This window comes from Mya arenaria, chromosome 13, assembly GCF_026914265.1.
Source record: "Mya arenaria isolate MELC-2E11 chromosome 13, ASM2691426v1".
In the NCBI taxonomy this organism is placed as follows: Eukaryota; Metazoa; Mollusca; class Bivalvia; order Myida; family Myidae; genus Mya; species Mya arenaria.
Window position 1 is genome coordinate 59,525,230 of NC_069134.1, and position 22,812 is coordinate 59,548,041.

At 36.4% G+C, this 22,812-nt stretch overlaps 3 protein-coding genes across 3 annotated transcripts; 2 read left to right on the forward strand and 1 right to left on the reverse strand.

The window, feature by feature from the left end:
- The first annotated feature begins 1,601 nt into the window (after nucleotides 1–1,601).
- On the forward strand, nucleotides 1,602–2,788 carry LOC128213265 (uncharacterized). The gene is made up of 2 exons (XM_052918850.1): nucleotides 1,602–1,754; nucleotides 2,190–2,788. The coding sequence occupies exon 2, from the start codon at nucleotides 2,199–2,201 to the stop codon at nucleotides 2,742–2,744; it is 546 nt and encodes a 181-aa protein (XP_052774810.1). The 5' UTR covers nucleotides 1,602–1,754; nucleotides 2,190–2,198; the 3' UTR covers nucleotides 2,745–2,788.
- A 1,016-nt stretch (nucleotides 2,789–3,804) lies between these two features.
- LOC128212909 (uncharacterized) lies at nucleotides 3,805–5,163 on the forward strand. Its single transcript, XM_052918299.1, has 3 exons — nucleotides 3,805–3,982; nucleotides 4,198–4,400; nucleotides 4,955–5,163. The coding sequence occupies exons 1-3, from the start codon at nucleotides 3,822–3,824 to the stop codon at nucleotides 5,062–5,064; spliced, it is 474 nt and encodes a 157-aa protein (XP_052774259.1). The 5' UTR covers nucleotides 3,805–3,821; the 3' UTR covers nucleotides 5,065–5,163.
- A 588-nt stretch (nucleotides 5,164–5,751) lies between these two features.
- Nucleotides 5,752–22,664, reverse strand: LOC128212797 (ATP-dependent RNA helicase DDX24-like). Its single transcript, XM_052918115.1, has 17 exons — nucleotides 22,502–22,664; nucleotides 20,593–20,977; nucleotides 20,025–20,173; nucleotides 19,115–19,187; nucleotides 18,548–18,804; nucleotides 17,294–17,503; nucleotides 16,151–16,261; nucleotides 15,686–15,804; nucleotides 15,111–15,232; nucleotides 14,062–14,180; nucleotides 11,300–11,477; nucleotides 10,075–10,178; nucleotides 9,220–9,337; nucleotides 7,869–7,965; nucleotides 7,392–7,472; nucleotides 6,639–6,802; nucleotides 5,752–6,019 (listed from the first exon to the last, which is right to left on the reverse strand). Exons 1-17 carry the CDS (start codon nucleotides 22,655–22,657, stop codon nucleotides 5,835–5,837), a joined length of 2,628 nt encoding a protein of 875 aa, XP_052774075.1. The 5' UTR covers nucleotides 22,658–22,664; the 3' UTR covers nucleotides 5,752–5,834.
- Between the last annotated feature and the right edge of the window lie 148 nt (nucleotides 22,665–22,812).

Below are 22,812 nucleotides of genomic sequence, written 5' to 3' on the forward strand. Positions count from 1 at the left end.
ACGCACACGGGACACCAGTGCCAGCATTGTAAACAGCATTGTAAAGAGGCTTCCTTGACGCACACGGGACACCAGTGCCAGCATTGTAAACAAGCTTCCTTGAAGCAAACCGGACAACAGTGCCGGATTGTTAACAGTCCTGCATTATAAACCCTTCTGCTCGACACACACTGGACATCATTGACAGCATTGTTAACATACCTACACATCTGACACCACCGACGGGTACACCAACATATTGAGATGGTGGTGGAGATGTTTCTGCAATTTGACAAAGTTATAGGTCGGTAGTGTCATTCTTTTATCACTTAAAATAAGGTTGCCAACAATCTCGTAATTTCATCCAGAATTGACCAAAGAGCCTTCTTCCAAAGCAGTTTCTATGTATTCAAGATAATAAAGAACGTGCAAGTATTTATATACATAGCATGTATTCTGATGGAGATGCACATGCCGCATAGTTATTGATTAACTTTTGTTGCAACGATCATTGGGCGTCTTAAGTAAAAACTGCTTAATATGAAAAAAGCAACTATTTCCCCGTAAATTAGGACCGATATTAACAACAATCTTATTGGCTGATTTATTTAAGATAGCTCGCCCTAATTCCTTAAAAACTAAGCGTAACAAATTTAAATTTATTTCACTTGCTTAAATTCCGTATTAATTACAAACCAAAACATAGTTTATCATGGTCATTTTTAAGACTAGGTAATTTTTCAAAGAATCTCCTTTAAATGCATCAGAACTCATAAAAATTAGAATATTAAACAAGTTATACCAAAACAAAAAAAAATAGTGAGCTTAGCCTTATCCTGTTACAAGGGACAAGATTACTCAAGAAATCGGACCCCGGTGTACAAATGAGTTTGTCATTTTAATGAGCCGAGAATTTCTGATGATGCCGTATAATTTTGAACCCATTTGTAAAGAATGACCGACTTATTACAAACATGTAAAATAAATTACCGAAAAATATTATATATAGATTATTGTAGCTCGTATTTTTATTCTCTGTTACAACTGAATTCGAACGTGAAATCCCTTAATTTGCATTTTTTTTTCAAGGACAACAAATCGTATATGTGGTATGTTTTCGATATAAGTTTTACATATTCTTTCCCTACTCACAAAACCCTTTCAAGTGTATCAAGAATATATGGGGTCACCAGGCACGAAAAAAATCACGTCATTATACAATAAAAACTCGATATGTCGAAGTCGTTGGGACCTCGGGAAATACTTCGAGAAAACGAACATTCGACATAACCGAAATTCAAAATATGTCTTACTAAACCCAACACATTCGAAAAAAGTTCGACATTTTCCAAACAGAGATAACAAAGTTCGACATGACCAAAACATCGAGATAACCGAATTTGACACAAACATAACATTGAAATAACAGAGTTTGGCATAACCAAAACATCGATATTACATAATTCGAAATAACCAAAACACCGACGTAACATAATTCGACATTTTCCAAGCATCGAGATAACAGAATTTGACATAACGAAATTCGAGTGTACACCGGATACCTTAAATGATGTCACTTTTTCCAAGAAAACAGCAACATGTCTTTTGTTTTTTATGGAATACATTGTTTTCTTAACAATGGCTTGAACATCTGGACAGGCTATGAACCCTTTGAGACATTTAACAATGGGTTCATGACATACTTACTGGCTTAAGTGGTGCTCTCCAGGATACAGGAAGCTTTTTTTAAGAAATCAGGATATATTTTAGGATAGGTACATAACATAATTTGGCATATTATCTAATGACACACTTTTTCATTAACATATTTGAGACAAATATGTCATTTTAGACCTAGATCTTGCAATAAAAGTTAATAAGAGAAACGAAAGTTGCTGAAATACTTGTTCAGGTGAATACAATATGTAACTAATTTCTGCTTTTACTTAGTTAAAACTTATTTGTTTTACAACGATTAAGGAACAAGTTGTTAAAACATTACACCAATCACTCGTTGGTACGTTGTTACGCGAGAGTGTGGTCTTTTAATGTTGGGGAAACTGGAGCACCTGGAAAAAACATATTTGTCCGGCTTGGTGACCACTAAACCAAACTCGGACAGGTGGGTAGTCTGCTACTACTGGTAACAGCTACTAAACTCAAAAATTAAATACCTAAACGTTTTCCGTATATGCAATTTCCTCTTTCAGAAGCCGACAATGGAGGCGACGATACTTTTTATACCCCTCATCGTCCTGATCGAAGCTCTCCAGTACAAACAGACGTCCGCCGCACCTTTGGCTCGAACTTCCGGGACGTTTTCCACGGTGACGTCAGTTTATGATGACGTCAACCAACACAATGCCGATGAACCCAAAGATATTCAAGATTTTGAACGAGAAAAACAAACTGTTGCCACGCTAAGATCAGAGGATATCATGAAAACTGACTTTGATAGAATACTTTCGGACATGACAGACGAACGCATAAATAGCGGAAACGAAGAAATCCCATTATTGCTTAATAAATTTCTGGAAGATATTTTTCTATTTCTCAACGACGATCATACAGGCACTTATCTCGTGCGAAAGAAGCGGGGCCTCGGTGAAACCGGAAGTGCGTGGGACGAGGTTCGCGCGCGCACGTGGCAGGTTCGGGACAGACACTCCGGCCTGGAGTACGTGTACAGGGCGTGGCTTGGTAAACGTCAGGAGCCCAAGGTGAAATATACAACCATTGTATTTGCTCAGATTGACGTTGGGTAACGCATCAACATTATGGTGACATATGGCTGGCAAATAAATGCAAAATATTATTTGGAATAAAGCATCATTTGGATAATCAAAACTGTTTATTCCGTGTTGAGTCTCTCCTTATCTGTTTAAATATGTTGCAGTTGTAAGCCTCGGACTTAGGGGCGCCCCATGCGTAAGGGTATTGATCCAAATGTCATCCTCCACGCGTGTCGAAAATAAAATGAATGTATAATTTATATCAAGAAGTGTATCATTTACCCGGTCCCCCCCCTCAGATGGTTAAAAAATGGGGTAGTACAATTTTGATTATGATGAAAAGGTGCAAGTCAAATGGTTACGTCCCGTCTAACTTCATATCCGCCCGTGCTTACGTATCCTTTGAAAGCCATTTTTTTCGTTTGCTTCATTAATCACTCTTGAGTGCGTATCTGGGGTAAACACCAGTACTGGTGTCATTTTTGAGAGAGTGAGACCATAAGAAAGTTTCCCTGGTGGGATTCAAACCCGCAGCCTCGTTTGCAGAGAGGCGGACACATGTACCACAGTTATATCAATTAAAGTCCCAGTGCCACATAGGCTTAAATAATAAGAGACAAAAAAAAATGGTCGTTACGATGCTTGTATAGGAAATGTCAACAAAATCCTTAACTGGACCAATGCCTCACTATATGCTAATAAGGTAAATAAGTGGGCGGAGCATAGTGCTTTGTAAACAGTACTTGAGCAGTTGCCGGATTAGACTTGAGAAATAACTAGAGAAATACTGAACATTTTAAAATGAAATTTCGTATGATGAAAATTAAACTCCTGTTCCTAAAATAAATGTGATGGAAGAAGTATATACTAGTTAACATTTTTTTTATATAAATAGTTGATATCAATCTTTGTCTTACGTAAAACAACAGTGTAACAATGATGTTGGCATGCTTATATGTTCTTTGATATTTACATTGGTGATTGAAAAGGTGCCCATTATATATTGCGTTGCAAAAACAATTGAAATCTCTTATCTTCACATACAAGAGACCTTATCATTATTCTACGAGGAAGTTAGTTCCAAAAAGTTTAACTCTGTTGACAACGAAAATGGCGAAAAGACACCTGTTTTTGGTTTTTCTGGTATTCGTTTGTGTGTCTGGACTAGACGCGTCACCGGTCAGACGACATGTTATGGCCAGACGACAATTTAGCGGCAAACGACAGGCATTGTCGTATGTTGTTGGGCGGGGATGTATGTACATGGCGCAGTAAGTAAACCCTTTATACAATTTTCAAGGTATAAAGAACTTCCCGAGTTGACTTCCCTGTCTCAATATTTCACATTGGCTTAATATAATATTTCGCATGAAAATCGAACCTTCAAAAATATGTCGCACTCTTGGTGTCTTTACTATTTATCATGAATTGACCATGTTAAAACGACCATGTGCATGCAACATATTTACATTGTCTGGCGTTTTAGTTACGTCCGTGACAATTACTACGACTACGCTGTTAAACTACGTCACCAGGCAGTCAGTAGCAATGTTGCTATGACAACCACGACTTCCGCGATACGACCTTCACCTACTACGTTACCCTTAGTTACGACGACTCATCTGAACTGGGTCAGCTATGTATACGAGATCATGAGGGCAGACTATGTACCCATGGAACTATTCAGAGGTAAATTTTCGACAGCCTCGGGTGCGCATCCTCGGCAACCCAGCATATCATAACCTATATCGGATGCCGAGGATGCGAGTGCATTTCTTAGGCAGATAGTTATAAAACGGACCTCACTTATGGTTTTAGCTGAAACACTATGGAAGGGTGCTGCACCCTGTCCCTTTAAGGTGGCACCCTTCTCGCCTAATGGAGACCAGCATGTGCACCCCCCTGCCTTCATAAAATTAAATGCTTAAGATAATCAAAAATCTCTGTTTTGATTAAAACTTAAAATACCATTTTAAATTAATACAAACTTGACATATTCGGCAGCTGAAACCCGTTATTACTTCAATTAAGCATAATTCCTACTATGTTTGTGTGAAATCTATGATGTTCGAATTCCTGACTTCCTGATACATTGTGCCCTTTTCTCTCTTAGCACCCTGTCCTTTGGAAAACCTGTCTAAAACCCTTTCACTGGTACTTGGACTTTCAAGACTTTTCCGCTTTGTATATATTGTGTTAACTTTTCTATTTTAACCATCAGCGCTTGTAAAATTATTCTGCAGGTTTAATGGACTGTGGCAGGGAGTACGCCCTGTTCGCGGTGGACGCGCCAATGGACCTTCTGACGTCACTTCACGTGCACTATGACGCGGTGCCCGGTCTAGTGGGCTGACCTCTGTGATCAGCGATAAGACGTTTTATTTTGCGTGTGTTGACACATGTACATTTTCTCATGTCAGAATTACAAAATGATTGTTCTTTGAAGCGCTAATTGTTTTCGTCGCTTTGTTCTCTTCTGAAATTAAACTCGGTGTACATACACACGTTTACACACATACACACATAGTGACAATCGCTCGGTTAACATGTAATGTATCCGGCTTGATCAAGTTCACGGATTTTGTCGACGGCTTCATGACTTAACGTTATACGTCACGGTTTGATATACATAGCTCTCACAGAGGCCCATCTTTTGACAATGTTTCATTATGACCACGAGTAGAATATGTTGTTTCTGGTGTTAAAAAGGCTTTTCCACGCATATGACCTCGTGACATACTTCTGAACGTAAAATGACCTTGAATTGAAAATTGACCTCGATTTCAGAAACATGTTTCATAGCGGTTGGATAAACATGTGCCCTCATGCGCTTTTACAAACGTTTGAAACGTTAGTTTTGACCTGTCACTTAAGGTTTTGATCAGACAAGTGACCAATATGTTTAAACAAATCATTCAAATATGAAGATCGCATCATTTCATCTTAGTTTTAGGATCCATTTTTCACATCAATTTAATTTGCTATTTCGTCCAAGAATTCAAATTTTCAATGGTAGAAAAAGTTAAAAGTAAACCCAGAATTGAATTGCTCTTTTAAACGTTTTATTTGTATATGTATTCAAATAATCAACAATTATTTCATATAAACATTTTGAAATATTATTCATTCTGTCTTTTGTGGCTCTTCTTTTCGTTTCTTCCACTTTTCCCTTCTCAATTGGCGGCGTTTTTGTGACCTTGAAACTGTTGTCTGCTCCGAGCTGTTTGTTGTCTGCTCCACTTCCGATGTCGCCTGCTTCTCAACTTTCTTATTTTTCTTCAGTTGTGCCAGCGCATCAACTGACCTCTCTGAAAAATTGTGAGTACATGTAAATAAGAATAACATCTACCCGAAATATCAAATACATTTTCCAACTATTTGCTGGCCTAGCCTCTCCTGTTGCGCATACATGCATGAACAGTGGATCGTCAGCTAACAAGAATTTCAGCCAGCAAGTGAACAGACTTGCTTTTGTTTGGCAATGGACCTTTTGTTCAGAACGTTGTTAACGTAAGCAACGTTGTTGACGTCAACGTAATAGGCTTTAAAATCGTATTCTTAACGAACATGTCAACCAATCTTTGAGTCATACAATATAGTCCAGCGTTTTTGCAAGAAGACACTGCCACCATTGACAACAATTACTGGAAGGCTATGAAAGAAGTAAATTTATTGGTTTTTTTCAAGTTCCGTTGAAAAAAAAAGTTAACTTTTTTTAACAAAAAATAAAAGTAAAATTACAGTTCAGTGGCGGCTCTAGCAGGGTTGGTGGCACATATGCCCGAGCCCCCACCCCTTGTTGGCTGGCAAATGAACCCTTGAAAGACCTTATTTTAACCTTTTATTAATACCTGGCACACAAGTGTGGAAAATTTGTGCTTTAGCAGGAAGGAACAAAATTTATGAAAATATAGGTTATATACCAACCTGTATTCTGAGGTGTTACCAGTTTGCCAGTCCTGGTCGGATACTTGGTATACGTGGACTGGGGAGCAAGAGGCTGGCCCAGCAGCAAGGACAGCTCGTGCTTCATCTGACGCAAATGCTGCCGGTGTCGCTGTTGTTCATCATCATCACCAAGGTCATCCAAACTGATCACGTGTCAAGGACAATAACTCGACAAATGATCTTAATTTGAGTTCTTTTGCTATTTGCTAATGAATTTAATTCATTAAGTAAACTTTTATTCATTCAGGCTTAACAACAAACAATGTGCTAGCAAAATACCTTGTGCGGTTTTGAAACTGAACATTGTACAATCATCTTTGATACAAATCAATTTACTTATCTTAATATTAAAATGTACCAATTCAGCTGTGAACCTTAAAACAGGCTCTTTGCGGGTTTCTTATCTTTGCCAGATTCAGCCCTATTTCAGTCAGTATGAACTGCTATGTTGCTTTTAAAATCCACACAACTACTTGGGCACATGGAAAACGTGTTAAATGTGGAAATGCTGATAAAACAAATCAATATTCAATATTTCTGGTGGTATGCTTTACATGTATGTGCACAAGAAAACCAAGATTCTTAAACTGTGTTGAATCTATAGATGAAATACTCCTAGTATGATGTAACAGTTTTAAAGCTTTCAGATAGGAAGGGCAAAAGTTTCAATTCTGAGACTATGTGAACGCCAATGAAAGATGAACAGTAAACCAGTCTATACATGAAGGATACAGTCCAGCATCGTCTATTTCCACGCCAGCTTCCTCAGCAGATTTAATAAACCAGTCATTTTGGCGCTTCTTTTTGTTAAACCTGTAAAAAGCAGCAACATTGTATAAACCAGTCTATACATTATGGATACAGTCCAGCATTGTCTGCATGTATTTCCAACCCAGATTCCTTGGCAGATTTCATGAACCAGTCATTTTGGTGCTTGTATTATTATGGCTTCACACTATGAACAACAGTATGATCATTGTTATTTAAAAATTATCACAAGACACATGTTTTTTGTGAACTGTACTGGTAAAATTTTGATTTAATTAAGGTATTTTTTTGCTTTCAGCATTTAAAGATATGTGTGTGTGTGTGTGTGCCAAAATTGATGGTGCAGCACTGCTATTGTAAATCACTTCTAGTTACAAATCACTCCTAAGTTTCTACATGATACGGCCGTATTTTTATCTTTCGGATTATTTGAGAACTTACCTATATTCTTGTGTTTCTATCTGTCGGACCATGTTGACCCGACGTTTCAGCTCTGAAAGGATTGTCTGCTCCACTGGGAACATGGGCAGATCTTCATCTGTAATGGCATACCATACATAGTTCAAGGCCTTGTTTTATAATTCAATCAGCCAATCAGCATCCAGAGTTATTCAGATTACACAAAATGCTTCAAGCTTTTTACCAGACTGAAAACTCCTTTTTCGTATTTTGTTCAACAGTCTAGGCTAATGGGTTAGATTTAGTTTGCGAACTTTGGATATAATGAAGCCCTGAATCTTTGATCCATTTGTTAATACATCACATCACTACGTAGTTTATTTAAATAAATGAACAAGAAACGCTGCAATGCGACAAAACCAGGTTTTTAATGATTGACAGAAGAACAGCCTGTGTCTGTTTTTCTATTTTTAGTAACAGTGACCTTGACCCTAGGAACCCCAAATGCAATCCATTGAAAGGTATCCATAAACTCTTCCTTTATACCAAGTTGTGTCAGGATATGTCAACCCTAACTTATTATTCAGTTTCAACCATTTTTCTATTTTTAGTAACAGTGACCTTGACCTTGAATCTAGGGACCCCAAACGCAATCCCATGAAAGGTATCCATAAACTCTTCCTTTATACCTGGTTTGGTCAAGATTTGTAGACCCTGTCTAAAATTATTCAGTTTCAACTGTTTTTATATTTTTAGTAACACTGACCTTGACCTTGAATCTACGGACCACAAAATGCAATCCCATGAAAGGTATCCATAAACTCTTACTATACACCAAGTTTGGTCAAGATATGTCAACCCTAACTAAAGATATTTAGTTTGAACCATTTTTCTATTTTAAGTAACAGTGACCTTGACTCAAGGGACCCAAAATGCAATCCCATGAAAGGAATCCATAAACACTTCCTATAGACCAAGTTTGGTCAAGATATGTCAACCCTAACTAAAGTTATTCAGTTTCAACTGTTTTTCTATTTTTAGTAACAGTGACCTTGACCCTAGGGACCCAAATGCAATCCCATGAAAGGTATCCATAAACTCTTCCAATTGACCAAGTTTGGTCAAGATAGGTCAACCCTAACTAAAGTTATTCAGTTTTAACTGGTTTTCTATTTTTAGTAACAGTGACCTTGACCTTGACCCTAGGGACCCCAAACGCAATCCCATGAAAGGTACCCATAAACTCTTTCTATAAACCAAGTTTGGTCAAGATATGTCAACCCTTACTAAAGTTATTCAGTTTCATAGGTGAGTTTGACGCCGCCCGCCCGCCTGAACAACAACGTTCGCCATTCTAATAACCATAACTGTGTGAAAACCTGGTTAAACATACTTTTGTTGAGCGTGTGTATTATCTTCTTGTAACTTTTAACATCATCCGGGCCAATCAACACAACACTGAGTCCTTCCTTCATTGCACGAGCTGTCCGGCCACTTCTGTGCACATAATTCTGCAAGTGAGAAAACATGGAAACAGGAATTAATGTAAATAATCCTTACAACTAGCAGGACTGATAAATTTGTCGAAAAACTTTATTTTTAGAGAATACTGCTATATAGCAATTATTGATTTCAAGATTTTGCAATTGATTATTGGTGACATCAGTCTTAGAACAATTTTGCGACAATACTTCATCATTGTTTAACTCATCTGTCATGTCAGTATGTCAACGCAAATCTGTTTTTCTCTGCTACTCAAGGGACATAATTCAACTGATATATCAGCCAAGGTTATGGTTCTTGCTACACACATCCATATTGTCATTGTAACATATGTACCAAGTTTCTAAGATGTGTCCAAGATAAAAACATTTGCAGAACATGTGCCCCAGTTTTTCACTCTGCATATAAATACACAACTTAATAGAGGGTGAAAGTGGCCTTTTGGTATAGGTCTCCACCTCTCTACCAAGAGATTGTGGGTTCAATCCCCACCAAGGGTCCTTTCTAACAGCCTCTCAAAATGGTCACCAGTACTGGTTTCTACCCCAGAAACGGACTGGAGAGTGATTATATAAGCTATCAGCTTTTGTCATAATTGAACTAAAGGAAATTAGTATAAACTAAATAAACAACTTGCTACAAATGATACGCAAGATGGGTTCATTGTAGGCTTTAGCAACCTCTTGTAATTTATCATGAAAGCCAAGTACATTTTAACTTGGGCTTATAAGCCATGCATGCATACCTCAACAGTTTGAGGCACCTGGTAGTGTATGACATGTTCTACATTCGGGATGTCCAATCCTCGAGCTGCCACATCAGAAGCCAGTAACAGGCCATTGGGGTTAGCTGCAAATGGGGCATTGGATTTAAATAAACACATTATAAAAGACACTTGCAATTTTCAATTACATATGTATAAAGCCTCACCCCTAATTTAGTGATGAGAAATGAAAATATAAATATGATCACTGAAAAACCTATTCAGTCACAGGTATTCTTGTGAGTAGGTTGGACGAGGCCAAACAACTTTTTAACTAGAAATGTGTCCATAGGACACGGATGCCCCCACTTCGGTTTTTTGTCACAGAAAATAAGCCATAATGATTTTTGAAGTATTTTTGGCAAAAAAGGGCCGTAACTCCTAAATGACTAAAGCGATTTCCATGACTATCGAACTTGATCAAATTATTATGGTCACAAACATGTGTTTAAAGTTTGGTGAGGATTGGACAAACAGTTTTCAAGAATTAGATCGGAAACAATCTTCGGGACATATTTCTCAAGTCTTTTTTTGCAAATAAAGGGCCGTAACTCCTAAATGACAAAAGCGATTTCCATGGCTATCGAACTTGATCAAGATATTATGGTCACAATCATGTATGTAAAGTTTGGTGAGGATTGGACACATACTTTTCAAGAATTAGATTGGAAACATATATTTTTGAAGTATTTTTGGCAAAAAAGGGCCGTAACTCCTAAATGACTAAAGCGATTTCCATGACTATCGAACTTGATCAAGATATTATGGTCACAAACATGTGTTTAAAGTTTGGTGAGGATTGGACAAACGGTTTTCAAGAATTAGATCGGAAACAATCTTCGGGACGTACGTACGTACGTACGGACGTACGGACAGACGTACGTACGGACAAGGGCAACCCTATATGCCGCCACTTTGTGGGGGCATAAAAATTGCGGTCTAACTTTGTTTCATTTATTACACAGTATTTTTTGTCTTGGTCATACTTAAAACAAATGGAGATGAAATGTTAATAATGAAGAAATTAAGAAAAATAGATTTCTTGATACACAAACAATACTGGTATCTTCTAACAAGAGAAGAAGATGATACAAAAACTCTTCAAGCAAGAGAAGTCAATTTGAAAGGACGGAAACAAACCTGCAGAGTTTTATAAATTTCATGACTTTAACTTTCTAGTCAATCCTTAAACACAATCCTCCATTACCTGTAAACTTGTCCAGGTTTTTCAGTCGCTGACGCTGGTGCATGTCAGCATGGAGGGGGAGGGGTCGACACTGTAGAATCGTAAACACGGATACCAGACGTCGAATACAATCCTTGCTGTTCGCAAACACGAGTGTCCGGCCTGGATACTGTCGTAGGAAGTAATACAAGTAGATGTCCTGAAATTAGAATTCAAAATGAATGATTAATTGGGAAACCATGGGGTCAAGGTTAGTTTAATTTTATTGCAAAATAAAAGGGGCTCAAGGTTAGTTTAATTTTATTGCAAAATAAAAGGGGGTCAAGGTTAGTTTAATTTTATTGCAAAACAAGAGCTGTCACAGTATGTGACGAATGCCCCCGAATGTGACATTGACCTACGAACAAGGTCAGTACATGAAAAGTTTATCTTGCCTTTACGTGTCAAATACATATGGCAAGTTATTTTTAATTGCCTCTGAACATAAAAAAATACCACCCATACTTGACAACCTACACTGTTATGTCCTTATATTCAGAATTCCCTTGTGAATAAACACTTTGTATCTGTATCTTTCACCTTAGAGGTAGGGACATGGGTCTTGCACGTGACACGTCGTCTTGGTATGTGGAACACATGTGTCAAGTTTTTTTAAAATCTGTCCATACAAGGGAAAGTTACAGCCCGGACACGACAACCTATACTCTATGTCCTTATATGCAGCACTCCATTGTGAATAAACACTATGTGTGACCTTGACCTTTAAGGCAGGGACATGGGTCTTGCACACGACACGTCGTCTTGGTATGTGGAACACATGTGGCAAGTTATTTTAAAATCTGTCCATACAAGGGAAAGTTACAGCCCGGACACGACAACCTATACTCTATGTCGTTATATGCAGCACTCCATTGTAAATAAACTCTAAGTGTGACCTTGACCTTTGAGGTAGGGACACGGGTCTTGCACGCGACACGTCGTCTTGGTATGTGGAACACATGTGGCAAGTTATTTTAAAATCTGTCCATACAAGGCAGTGTTCTCAATAAGAACCGGCTGCCGGCTAAAATGGATGGTTCAAATGGCAATTGGGCCGGTTAAAATTTTGAAAAATAAATTAATTCTAAATAGAATAAGTAGAAGCAGGTCGGTTACTTTACTCTTTGAGACGGTTCAACTGAAACTTATTGAGAACCCTGACAAGGGAAAGTTACAGCCCGGACACGACAACCTATACTCTTATGTCCTGATATGCAGCACTCCATTGTGAATAAACACTAAGTGTGACCTTGACCTTTGAGGTAGGGACACGGGTCTTGCACACGACACGTCGTCTTGGTATGTGGAACACATGTGGCAAGTTATTTTAAAATCTGTCCATACAAGAGAAAGTTACAGCCCGGACACGACAACCTATACTCTATGTCCTTATATGCAGCACTCCATTGTGAGTAAACACTAAGTGTGACCTTGACCTTTGAGGTAGGGACACGGGTCTTGCACGTGACACATCGTCTTGGTATGTGGAACACATGTGGCAAGTTATTTTAAAATCTGTCCATACAAGGGAAAGTTACAGCCCGGACACGACAACCTGTACTCTATGTCCTTATATGCAGCACTCCATTGTGAATAAACACTAAGTGTGACCTTGACCTTTGAGGTAGGGACACGGGTCTTGCACGCGACACGTCGTCTTGGTATGTGGTACACATGTGGCAAGTTATTTTAAAATCTGTCCATACAAGAGAAGGTTACAGCCCGGACACGACAACCTATACTCTATGTCCTTATATGCAGCACTCCATTGTGAATAAACACTAAGTGTGACCTTGACCTTTGAGGTAGGGACACGAGTCTTGCATGCCACACGTTGTCTTGGTATGTGGAACACATGAGGCAAGTTATTTTAAAATCTGTCCATACAAGGGAAAGTTACAGAGCCGGACGGACGGACGGTGCGATTTTAATATGCCCACCTTCGGGGGCATAATAAAAGGGGGTCAAGGTTAGTTTAATTTTATTGGAAAGTCAACTACGCTAAAACATGGCCCTAATTTCTTGAACAAGAGTTAGCTCCTTCTAATAATAATGTGGATCAAGCTAAGGTCACTATTTCTGTTTCAGTATCATTTCCTGGATGTTCTCATTTATAAGAGTTTTGAGACTTATACAAGAAGTATTTAAAAGATAATCATGATGAACTACTTTTTGTTACATAAAAGAAATCTAGTACGAGTATAAGAAAGTAATTTGGCTAAAAATGAAATAATGCACTCCAACCTGTTAAACTAAAGAATTATCAAGACATTCGGGCCAGGAGTATGATATTCACATAATGGGGAACTTTTGACTGATACAAAATACATGTGGGATTTGTCAATTCTAAGGATAAATACTGTTGATTGTTTACTGTTCTCCATAAAAATTGCAAAACACTGAGAGCTATTTCACCAAAAACCCTAGGGGCGATTTCGTGCAAAACAGTACTTTTCATGAAAATCTGTCCTAGACAAAATCTGCTCCAAGGAATCTTGATGCCATTGCTCCCTGTTTAACTGGCATAACTTTGTTCATTAACGTTTTCCTCATGCATGCTGGTCATTTAAATGAGACTTTTTGATGTTTAATACCGAATTCTTCCACTAGTGCTTGGCATCAAATTTTAGAACAAGCCCTGCCCAACTATGTATTAAATCCAGAATTTTAAGCAAGCCCAGTAATAATTTAAACAGTGCAGGGCTTGTGGGCTAATTTCGATCACTGATGTCTAACGATCCCACCTTTTCCTCCTTGGGACAGTGTATCCGAGCTTCTGTGAGAGTCTCGACTGTCCCCATCTTTCGTGTCAGGTCCACAATCTTTGGTTTCGGCTTCAGACCCATCTTCCTCATCAGGTAACCTGCAGATAAATTAAAGCCCCATTCAACACATTACACATTTGAAGACTGTATTGCAATCTCCCATACAGTAATCTCCCTTGAAGAGCCACCAAGTAAAAAGAATAAATTAATTTGCAGCTTTGTACTTTTATTTTTAATAACTCTTTGAATTTTATTTATGTTTCATACATTTAGTTATTTACAAGCACTACAAATGAAATATTTATTTTATGTTTTAATAAGTATGAGATTAACATGACACCAGTAATTTACTGAACTGCAAAGGGAAGTAACTGCTGTGTGCAGTTGAAAGGTAATTCATGAAGGTGTTCTTACAAATTTAGCAACCAACTTTTTGAAGACTGGAGAATTCTTCTATATTCATGTAAATCGACTGATATTAATATACAAGAACTTTTCGTAACCAACTTATCAAGTGTTCCAACAGCTGACAATTATCAATCCTAAAAAATAACGTGAGGTATTTTTAAGTATGAGAAATTCATGCCCGATCCAAGGCATACAATTACTTAAACTGATGAGTTAATGGAGGTGTGGAGGTGAAAGGATTTTATCTGCTTGTGTAATAGTTAGATGATGTAAAGTAAAATCTTAATGATAAGGAAAGGGTGGAGTGAGCATAGTGAATGAGTCCTTCTTAATCATTAAGTTATTACTTCAGGTCATCTCACTGACTTATAATACAACCTCATTGGCTGACACATTGTTGACACAAAATCTGATGCAGGGAGTTATTTAAGATAAGTGACAGTAGATGGACCTTTAAACAAATGCGAAAGTTGAAATTCTTAATGATTAAGCCCTCTACTTTATGTTCATTGGCTGAAAATGTAGTTTGTATTATATTGTCAGTTAGGAACATTCTGATCTCACCCCTCCAAATGTTTTAAACAAAAGGAGTACGCTTAAAAAAGTTTTCCATAATTTACCAAGCTTAGTTTTCTCATCCATTTTCTTCTTGCGTTTTTTCATCACCCTCTGTGGTCCAGTGTGGATCAGCGTCAGAGTGGCAGAAAACACGAACGTGTGACGAATTTCCTTTGTGCTGTCTCTGCAAATAACAATTCATTATACAATGTGGATTCATTATTCGTTCATTCTCTTATGTACAGGTGTTGATCAGCATTAGAGTGCCAGAAAAAAGTGAACAAAGTATATTCATTTTTCATCATTCCATGTGTTCAGGTATGAAAGTGTAAGTAGCAGAAATAATGGAAATACATCAAAAACAACTTTTCCACCAAAGGTAGGTAACACTAGTAACAACCTTTATCTTTTCTAGCAGCTTGGCAAACTCGTCAAAGGCCCTCTATTTTATCATGAGGTCTGTTTCGTCCACTTCCAAGTACACGCGTCTTTTCTACCCAAGGTAGGTAACACAAGTAACAACCTTTATCTTTTCTAGCAGCCTGGCAAGGTTGTCAAAGGCCCTCTTTTCTATCAAAGGTCAAGTACACACCTATTTCTATGCAAGATAGGTAACCTTAATAACAATGTTACTCACCTTTTCATCTTCTCTAGCAGCCTGGCAAGCTCATCAAAATGTCCTTTTTCTATCATACGATCTGCCTCGTCCACCACAAGAAGACGTGTCTTCTCAACTTCATGTAGACATGTCTCGCCCTGATGATATGACATACAGTATTGTAAAGGCTTTAACAATATAAGAAGTCAATCTGGAAAATAATTTTATTCCATTAACCTCTGAAAAATCTAACTAAAACACTCATTTTCATATAAATCAAAATTTGCATCCATCATAAACTTTATAATTATACTGCATCAACTGTTAATACATTTAAGGCATCCTCGCTCCAAAAATTTCATGCAAATCATACAGTTTTTCACCCAAGACGATGTTACTCTCTGTATATTTTATTTCTCGGAATTGATGCGTTTTTTTCCCACAAATAGAAGACCGTATAACTTCTTAGCCCTTTGTGATTGTCGTTTAATGTTCGTAACATACCTCCTGAATAAGTTCCCAAAGGCGACCAGGAGTGGCCACAATGATGTCGGGACACTTCTTCAATACACGGCGCTGTTTTTCCATCGACAGGCCACCAACTATAACTGCTACCTGTAAACAATGTTGTAGTGAGAAAATATATATATAATATTGTGTAATCTAAAGATCCTAAGAAAATATTTTTCATATGTTATTGATGAATTACGCACGCAATATGAAATAAGCTGTGTAAAATGTTATGACTCTAAGTCTCAAAGGCTGGTTCAGTTTTGCGTTAAGCTTTTGATGTTAAAGAAGTTTTTCTTTTTAAATAGTAAATTTTAACCATAGCACAGAATCTGATTCATTTATAAACAATATCTCAGACATGTTCCAAAACAAGATACTCAATTTCTATTGGAAAACTTGTGAGACTATGAACCAATTGTTCAGAACTTCTCTGGAACTTCAATGGATACACTTCTGTACTACAAACAAGATTCGAGATAACTGTTTCAGCTGTTCTTGTTTATATTTAAATATGTGAGCACATCATCAAATATTTGACTTTAAAAAGTTAACAACAATGCTGTTAATCCCGTTGTTAACTTTAACAAAGCTCTGAACAATCGGCCCAATTGACCTTTAACATTTAAAGGGACTCACTCACAGATTTAATGATGCAAACAATACTTTCAAATATTCAAAATTAAGTTACTTTCCTTACTTAATGACAGACTATTTAGTCCTAGCACATTTCGGCAAAAACAGCATGCACTGTCACATTTTTAAATACTTATTAACAAATGAGATCCATTATGAGCATTTTATGATGTTATATCATTGATAAAAGCATCTTTGTCACATTTCTCACAATTTTTTTTCAATGTCTGACTGACTCTGTTAAACATGACCAAGTCCCTTTAAAAGATTTGACAATTTTTTAGCACAAGTAACATAAATTGTTACTGTTAGCATGTTTAGAAAGTATGAATTTAATATACTGAAGTTCTTAAGTTATTAGCAAAAAAAACACATAATCTGGATGAACAGACAGACAGGGTGGTTACTATATGGCACCCATAATTTTTTGTGCAGCCCTCTATAACATGAAACTTGACAAAAATTAATGTGAACAACACATCTGCAAGAAACTAGACCCACCTTTATATCGGTGTACTTGGCAGCAGCGACCAGGTGGTTTTTCACTTGTATGGCTAACTCTCGTGTGGGCTCCAGGATAAGAGCCCGGGGGTGGGTCCTGGTCGCCCGGGGGAGCATAGGGGCTCCAGGCATCATGGGGGCAGGTGTCAGGCCCTCCATCCAGCTGAAGTCAGCATCCTTCACAACTGCCACACACCCTGTACCATCCTCCTGCAAAATGATTTCATTTTGTTGAAAAACTGGCGTTACATGAACGTAAATACTGCAGCTTATTATTAAATCATGTAAAATTGAATCAACAAAAAAAATAATGTTGGCTAAGGTGTAAGCCAAGGTTGGGATTTGACACTTTTACCTGAAATCAGTATTTAACTGAATATAACACTGGTCATTTTTAAACATATGCAGAAAATTTATCTTGTAAAATATAAAATTAGCAAAAACTAATGATAATAGTTATACATATAATTAACAGAATAATGATAAATCAAGAAAATGTATTTACAGACTGTTTGTGCATTAAGTCAGGGCTTTTTCACCAAAAATTGTGAAGAGGCCTAGCCTTTTCATTTTGGGAAATTTAAACGCGTGAAATTCTGCCAATTGGGAAATTTAAATGCGTTAACGTCTCAAAATGGGAAATTGATAACAATATAATTCTATGGAGTAATTGGTCCTCGAATAACGTTTAAATTATACAGCTTTCTTCTTATGTCAACGTTTAAGATAAAAAAGAATAATTTGCTCAACCAGAATAATTTTTTTTTGTAAATTTTTGAAGTAAGATCTTCCTTTTTGGGAAAAATATCTGGGATTTGTGAAAAAAATATCTGGAAATTGGGAAAAAATGCCATTTTTCCCAATTGTGAAGTAGCCTAATTTCGGCCCCTTAGCAAAGAAGGTGAAAAAGCCCTGTAAGTGCATATCACTTACGAACACCAGTTACCGTAGAACATGCATGAACATCTACTAGTATTTCAAAATGCAAGCGATGGTGCCATTAAAATAGTCAAATTTGACTTTATGGAATAACTATTGATGACAAAGTCACATGAAGTATAGTAAAATATAATGTACAATTATAAAAGGCAGATTATATAATAACAATACTCAAATCACTGTTGCTGAAAAACACCTGAATTGGTCAAAATCAATAACCATGTCTTTGAGTGGAAAATAATCCTTGCTAAAATGAATTCGAGCTTGATGTTACAATATATTTATAAACAGATTAACATTTCAGAAAATATATACCTGAAGTTCACCAACATTTTCTTCGTCAGAATTTTCCCCATCATCACTCTCATCTTCTGACTGTTCATCTTCTTTTTCCTCTGCTTCTCCATTGTCCTCGTCATCTTCTGACTCCTCTTCCATATCACTGTTTGTTTCATCCATTTCATTTGACTCCTCCTCCTTCTCCTGGTCCGCAGAAGCATCAATATCTTCAACATCAGCATTACCAGTTTCATTGCCACTGTCACTTTCCATTTCATCCATAGATTGTGGGTCTGAAATTTATTTGCCGTGGTAGTGAAATCTCATTTCATGAATCAACTAACATGAAAAACCATGTTCAAACTAGTTATAAAATATTTAGTTGAAATAATTTACCTAGTTAAATTTTCTGGTTCAATTCATATCTTAAGTAAACAAAAGTTTTTAAAGAATGTTTTATGTTTGCAGACTTTAAATCTTTGGACTGCTTTAAAAACATGTGCTTCTCTTAAATAACAACAATGATTTACCTGTCAGAGAGCAAGAAATCTTTAAGCTGGAACATGTAAGTCAATAACAAAACAATTTTGTAAGAAATATTACCATTTTCCTTCCTTTTTTCTTCCAAGATAAAATGCAGAAGTGGTATTCCAAACGCCAGAGTCTTTCCGCTTCCCTGTAATATACCATAGACACAGATATTATACCATAACAAACACACTATTTACATGACATTGGGGCAATCTTATACACGCCATTATACAAGTAGTAAGGTTGCCTTTTTGAATCTATATTGCTGAGAATCTGTTTGTTTTCCAACCATTTTGAGATGCAACTGGGGCCCTTCAAATTGGGTAAAATGCACTATTTTGACTTATTTTAAATTTTGCTTAGAAATAAAACAGATTGCATAAAAAGGACAGAAAAACATAAAATAATGTGATGAATGACTTTTTTTAGGGGGTCCATTTTTTTTTATTTATTGGGACAAATTTTGGCCCCAGATTCGTCAGAAAAAAGCAATGGAATCGGAAGTTATAATAACTACGGTATCTACTATCTCATAGTCTGCTTATGTCTATATTTGTTAGTATAAGAAAAGTTTGTTCGTTTTTGCAGATAAAAATTTCAATTTAATCTGTGACATTTCACTAAATATTTTACTGAAAATCTTGATTTATAATATTTTGTTGCATGTTACTGAGGGCTTCATATTGTACACATTGCTTGTGACATTAAATATATATATATATATATGTATGTAGTCAGCAAATTCTCTATGGAAAGATATGTTACCAAATAGCTCTATCCATATGGCAGCTAAATTCTTAGCACCAGAAACAACAAAGAGCTTTATTGTAACATATCAGTACAAATGAGGTGGCTATGGAAATCCCAGAAGCTAACTGCTTTAATATTGCACAACTGGGCTTTTATCAAGATGGGCTCCTGGAAAAAGCCACCCTTATTTTTTTTAATTGCCCTATATATAACTTTTATACAAATCCTTTACCGTCTCAGCAGCCCCAACAATATCCATCTGGTCCCTGATGGCAGAAGGCAGGACCTGGGCTTGTATGGATGTGGGTGCCCGAAATCCAGCATCTCTCAGAGCCCGTAGAACCTCTTCTGGCACATGGAGGCCCTTCCATCTCTCCATTCCTTATTATGATAAAGGTCAATATAATACAAGGCAAACATGACTAAATTTTTCGTTAATTAAAATGATTAAAGATAAGGTTATTATCAATTTTTATAAAAAAAATATATAACAATATGACGATAATTGTTTAAAAAGAGTGCCGCAGCACTCACCCGTTGTTTTTATGCCAAAAAAGAGGGCATAACTCGTCAATTTTTAAAGTCAGAGTTATGGACCTTTATCTATATAAGTGAGTATAGCCACTTGCAACAGGTTTTTGATGTAAGGCCAAGTTTTTGCACAACACTGATGACGACACAAAGGCTATATATAGAATATTTTCAATATCAATACAAGACATCATTTTATGTCTGAATCCATTAAGTACTATTTACGCATCTTTATATTGGGCAATGAAATATTCTCTTCTGTATTTTACCTTTAGTGGCATCATCATCTTCGGCCTCATCTTCACTTGATTCTGGCTGCTCAAGTTTTACTTTTTTCTGTTTGGGTTCATTTTCTTGCTTTTCCTTCCGTAACTTTCTTTTATTCTTCAATTCTTGTATTTTTCTTTTCATTTTTTCTTTCTTTTTCTTTTTTTTCAACTGATCTTGCTCCTTCTCAAGATCTGATTTTTCTTCCACAGTTTCATTCAAGTCATCAATTTGTTGATTGGCCTGAGCACCAGTTTTAATTACTTTTCCACTCTTTTTGACTTTCTTCTCTGTCGATTTCTTTCTTGGTTTACCTTCCACATCTTTTTCTTTTAATTTTCTTTTAGCATCTTCCTTTGCTTTTGCTTCACCCTTCACCTTTGATTTCTGGAAATATAAATTAGAAAGAGATACATATACAATTAGACACACTAATTTTTTTTATAAGGTGACCCGCAGGATCACCTACTCCCAAAAAATGATGACCTGTAAAATAGCAGGGTGTCCTGCAAAATTTTGCAAGAAAACAATTAAATAATTTATTGTTTTAAAATAAACTAAGAATCAATCTATAGTCTTTTTTAAGCCTTTCCACATCATTATCAAGCTTTTATTTCCATGTGGAAAATGGCTCTGGAGCACCGCTTACAAATCACCACATCGTTAAAGATTAATAACATTAATAAAATGTGTGGAAGAATTCTTAGTCATACTTAAATTTAACAAACAGAACTGGTCTGTTATTTAGTTTCGACTAAAATAATATTCATAAAATTAAGGGCTGACAATTATCTTAAATATCCAATTATGACATTGTTTTTAAAGGTGACTGGCTTCTCTGTATGTACTTTATATACCAAACACTGCAGAGAACGCTGACCCGGAATACATTCAATGATGTTGCACCAGGCAGTGCGTGTCTGCTATATACATGAAGAGATTGTTTATTTATCGATAAAGCATAGTTTTGTATTATTTTTTTTTTCATTGGACAAAAAATTAAAATATTTATGATATTACCACAGTGGCAAAGTGTTTTTATCTGGTGACCCGGATTGTTCCCTTGCAAATTGGCTGTGGTAATCCTGTCAGAAAGGTTACCGTTAGTGTCGTGCCCTGACATTTGCACAAGCTTGCAAGCCTGGTACTCATGATTTTTTGCCAGCCTTATAAGTTCTTGTTATTTTCTAGTATAACTTCAATAGTTATTCATAGCTAATGATCTCTGGTTATGTCAAATAAACTATATTTTGAACTTATATTTTGTGAATTCAGACATAATTATAATTAGTTTGGATAAGCAGAAAATACACATACAAATACTTAAAAAGATGTATAAATTATATACACAGGTAAAACAACTACTGCATGATTTTTAAAAAAAAATAACATTAAAATATTGATATATTGACTTGATGATGTTTAATTTGTTCTTAAAAAAAATCTGAATTTGTAGGCAGGGAATGCATTTTACGGACGTTGTTTATGTCCACATTTTGTACAGAAATTATATAATAATTAATTGGATTTTCCTTTATTCTTTTTCCACATCGGTAAATATATATAGGACCCATAATTGCTGTCAAAATTTCCTGCATTTATGTTAAGTCTTTCTGACAATATTTAAAGAGAACTTCAAAATTGATCTGGAATTAGGCTACTGACCAGGTAGATTGATAAGAAAGGCACTCAGCTAGTTTACAACTGACAGAACCTTGTTGGCTATTCAAACCCAGAGACAAAATCTCAACGTGCATAGCACTGTTGGTAGCTTGCAGTGTTTTACTTTATCCGTTATAGAAATTTAAGATAACCCAAAATGAAATTAAACCGGACAAATTAACTCGAAACCAAGTGTTCACGACTCATTTCAAATTCGCGAATTTATATTACATTCCATCACATGTTTACCTTTTTACCCACTTTGACCTCTCCTTTAACAATTTCATAGTCGGTAAGTTCTTCAAAACTAATCAGTCCATCAAAATCTCCTTTAGAGTCTACGAATCGACTGAATTCCACTGGTTTCCAACTAGTTTTCTCCTTCACGTGGACCACACCAGCCATGTTTTTAATCTCGTATTGTTTACAAAAACATTTATGACCAAGTCTATGTTAAGTCTTGTGTACAGGATCATATATCGATATTTCGATTTAAATGTTTCTATTTTTTGTTTAACAAGAGATCGAACTTTGAGTTGCAATTCACTTTCACACTTAAG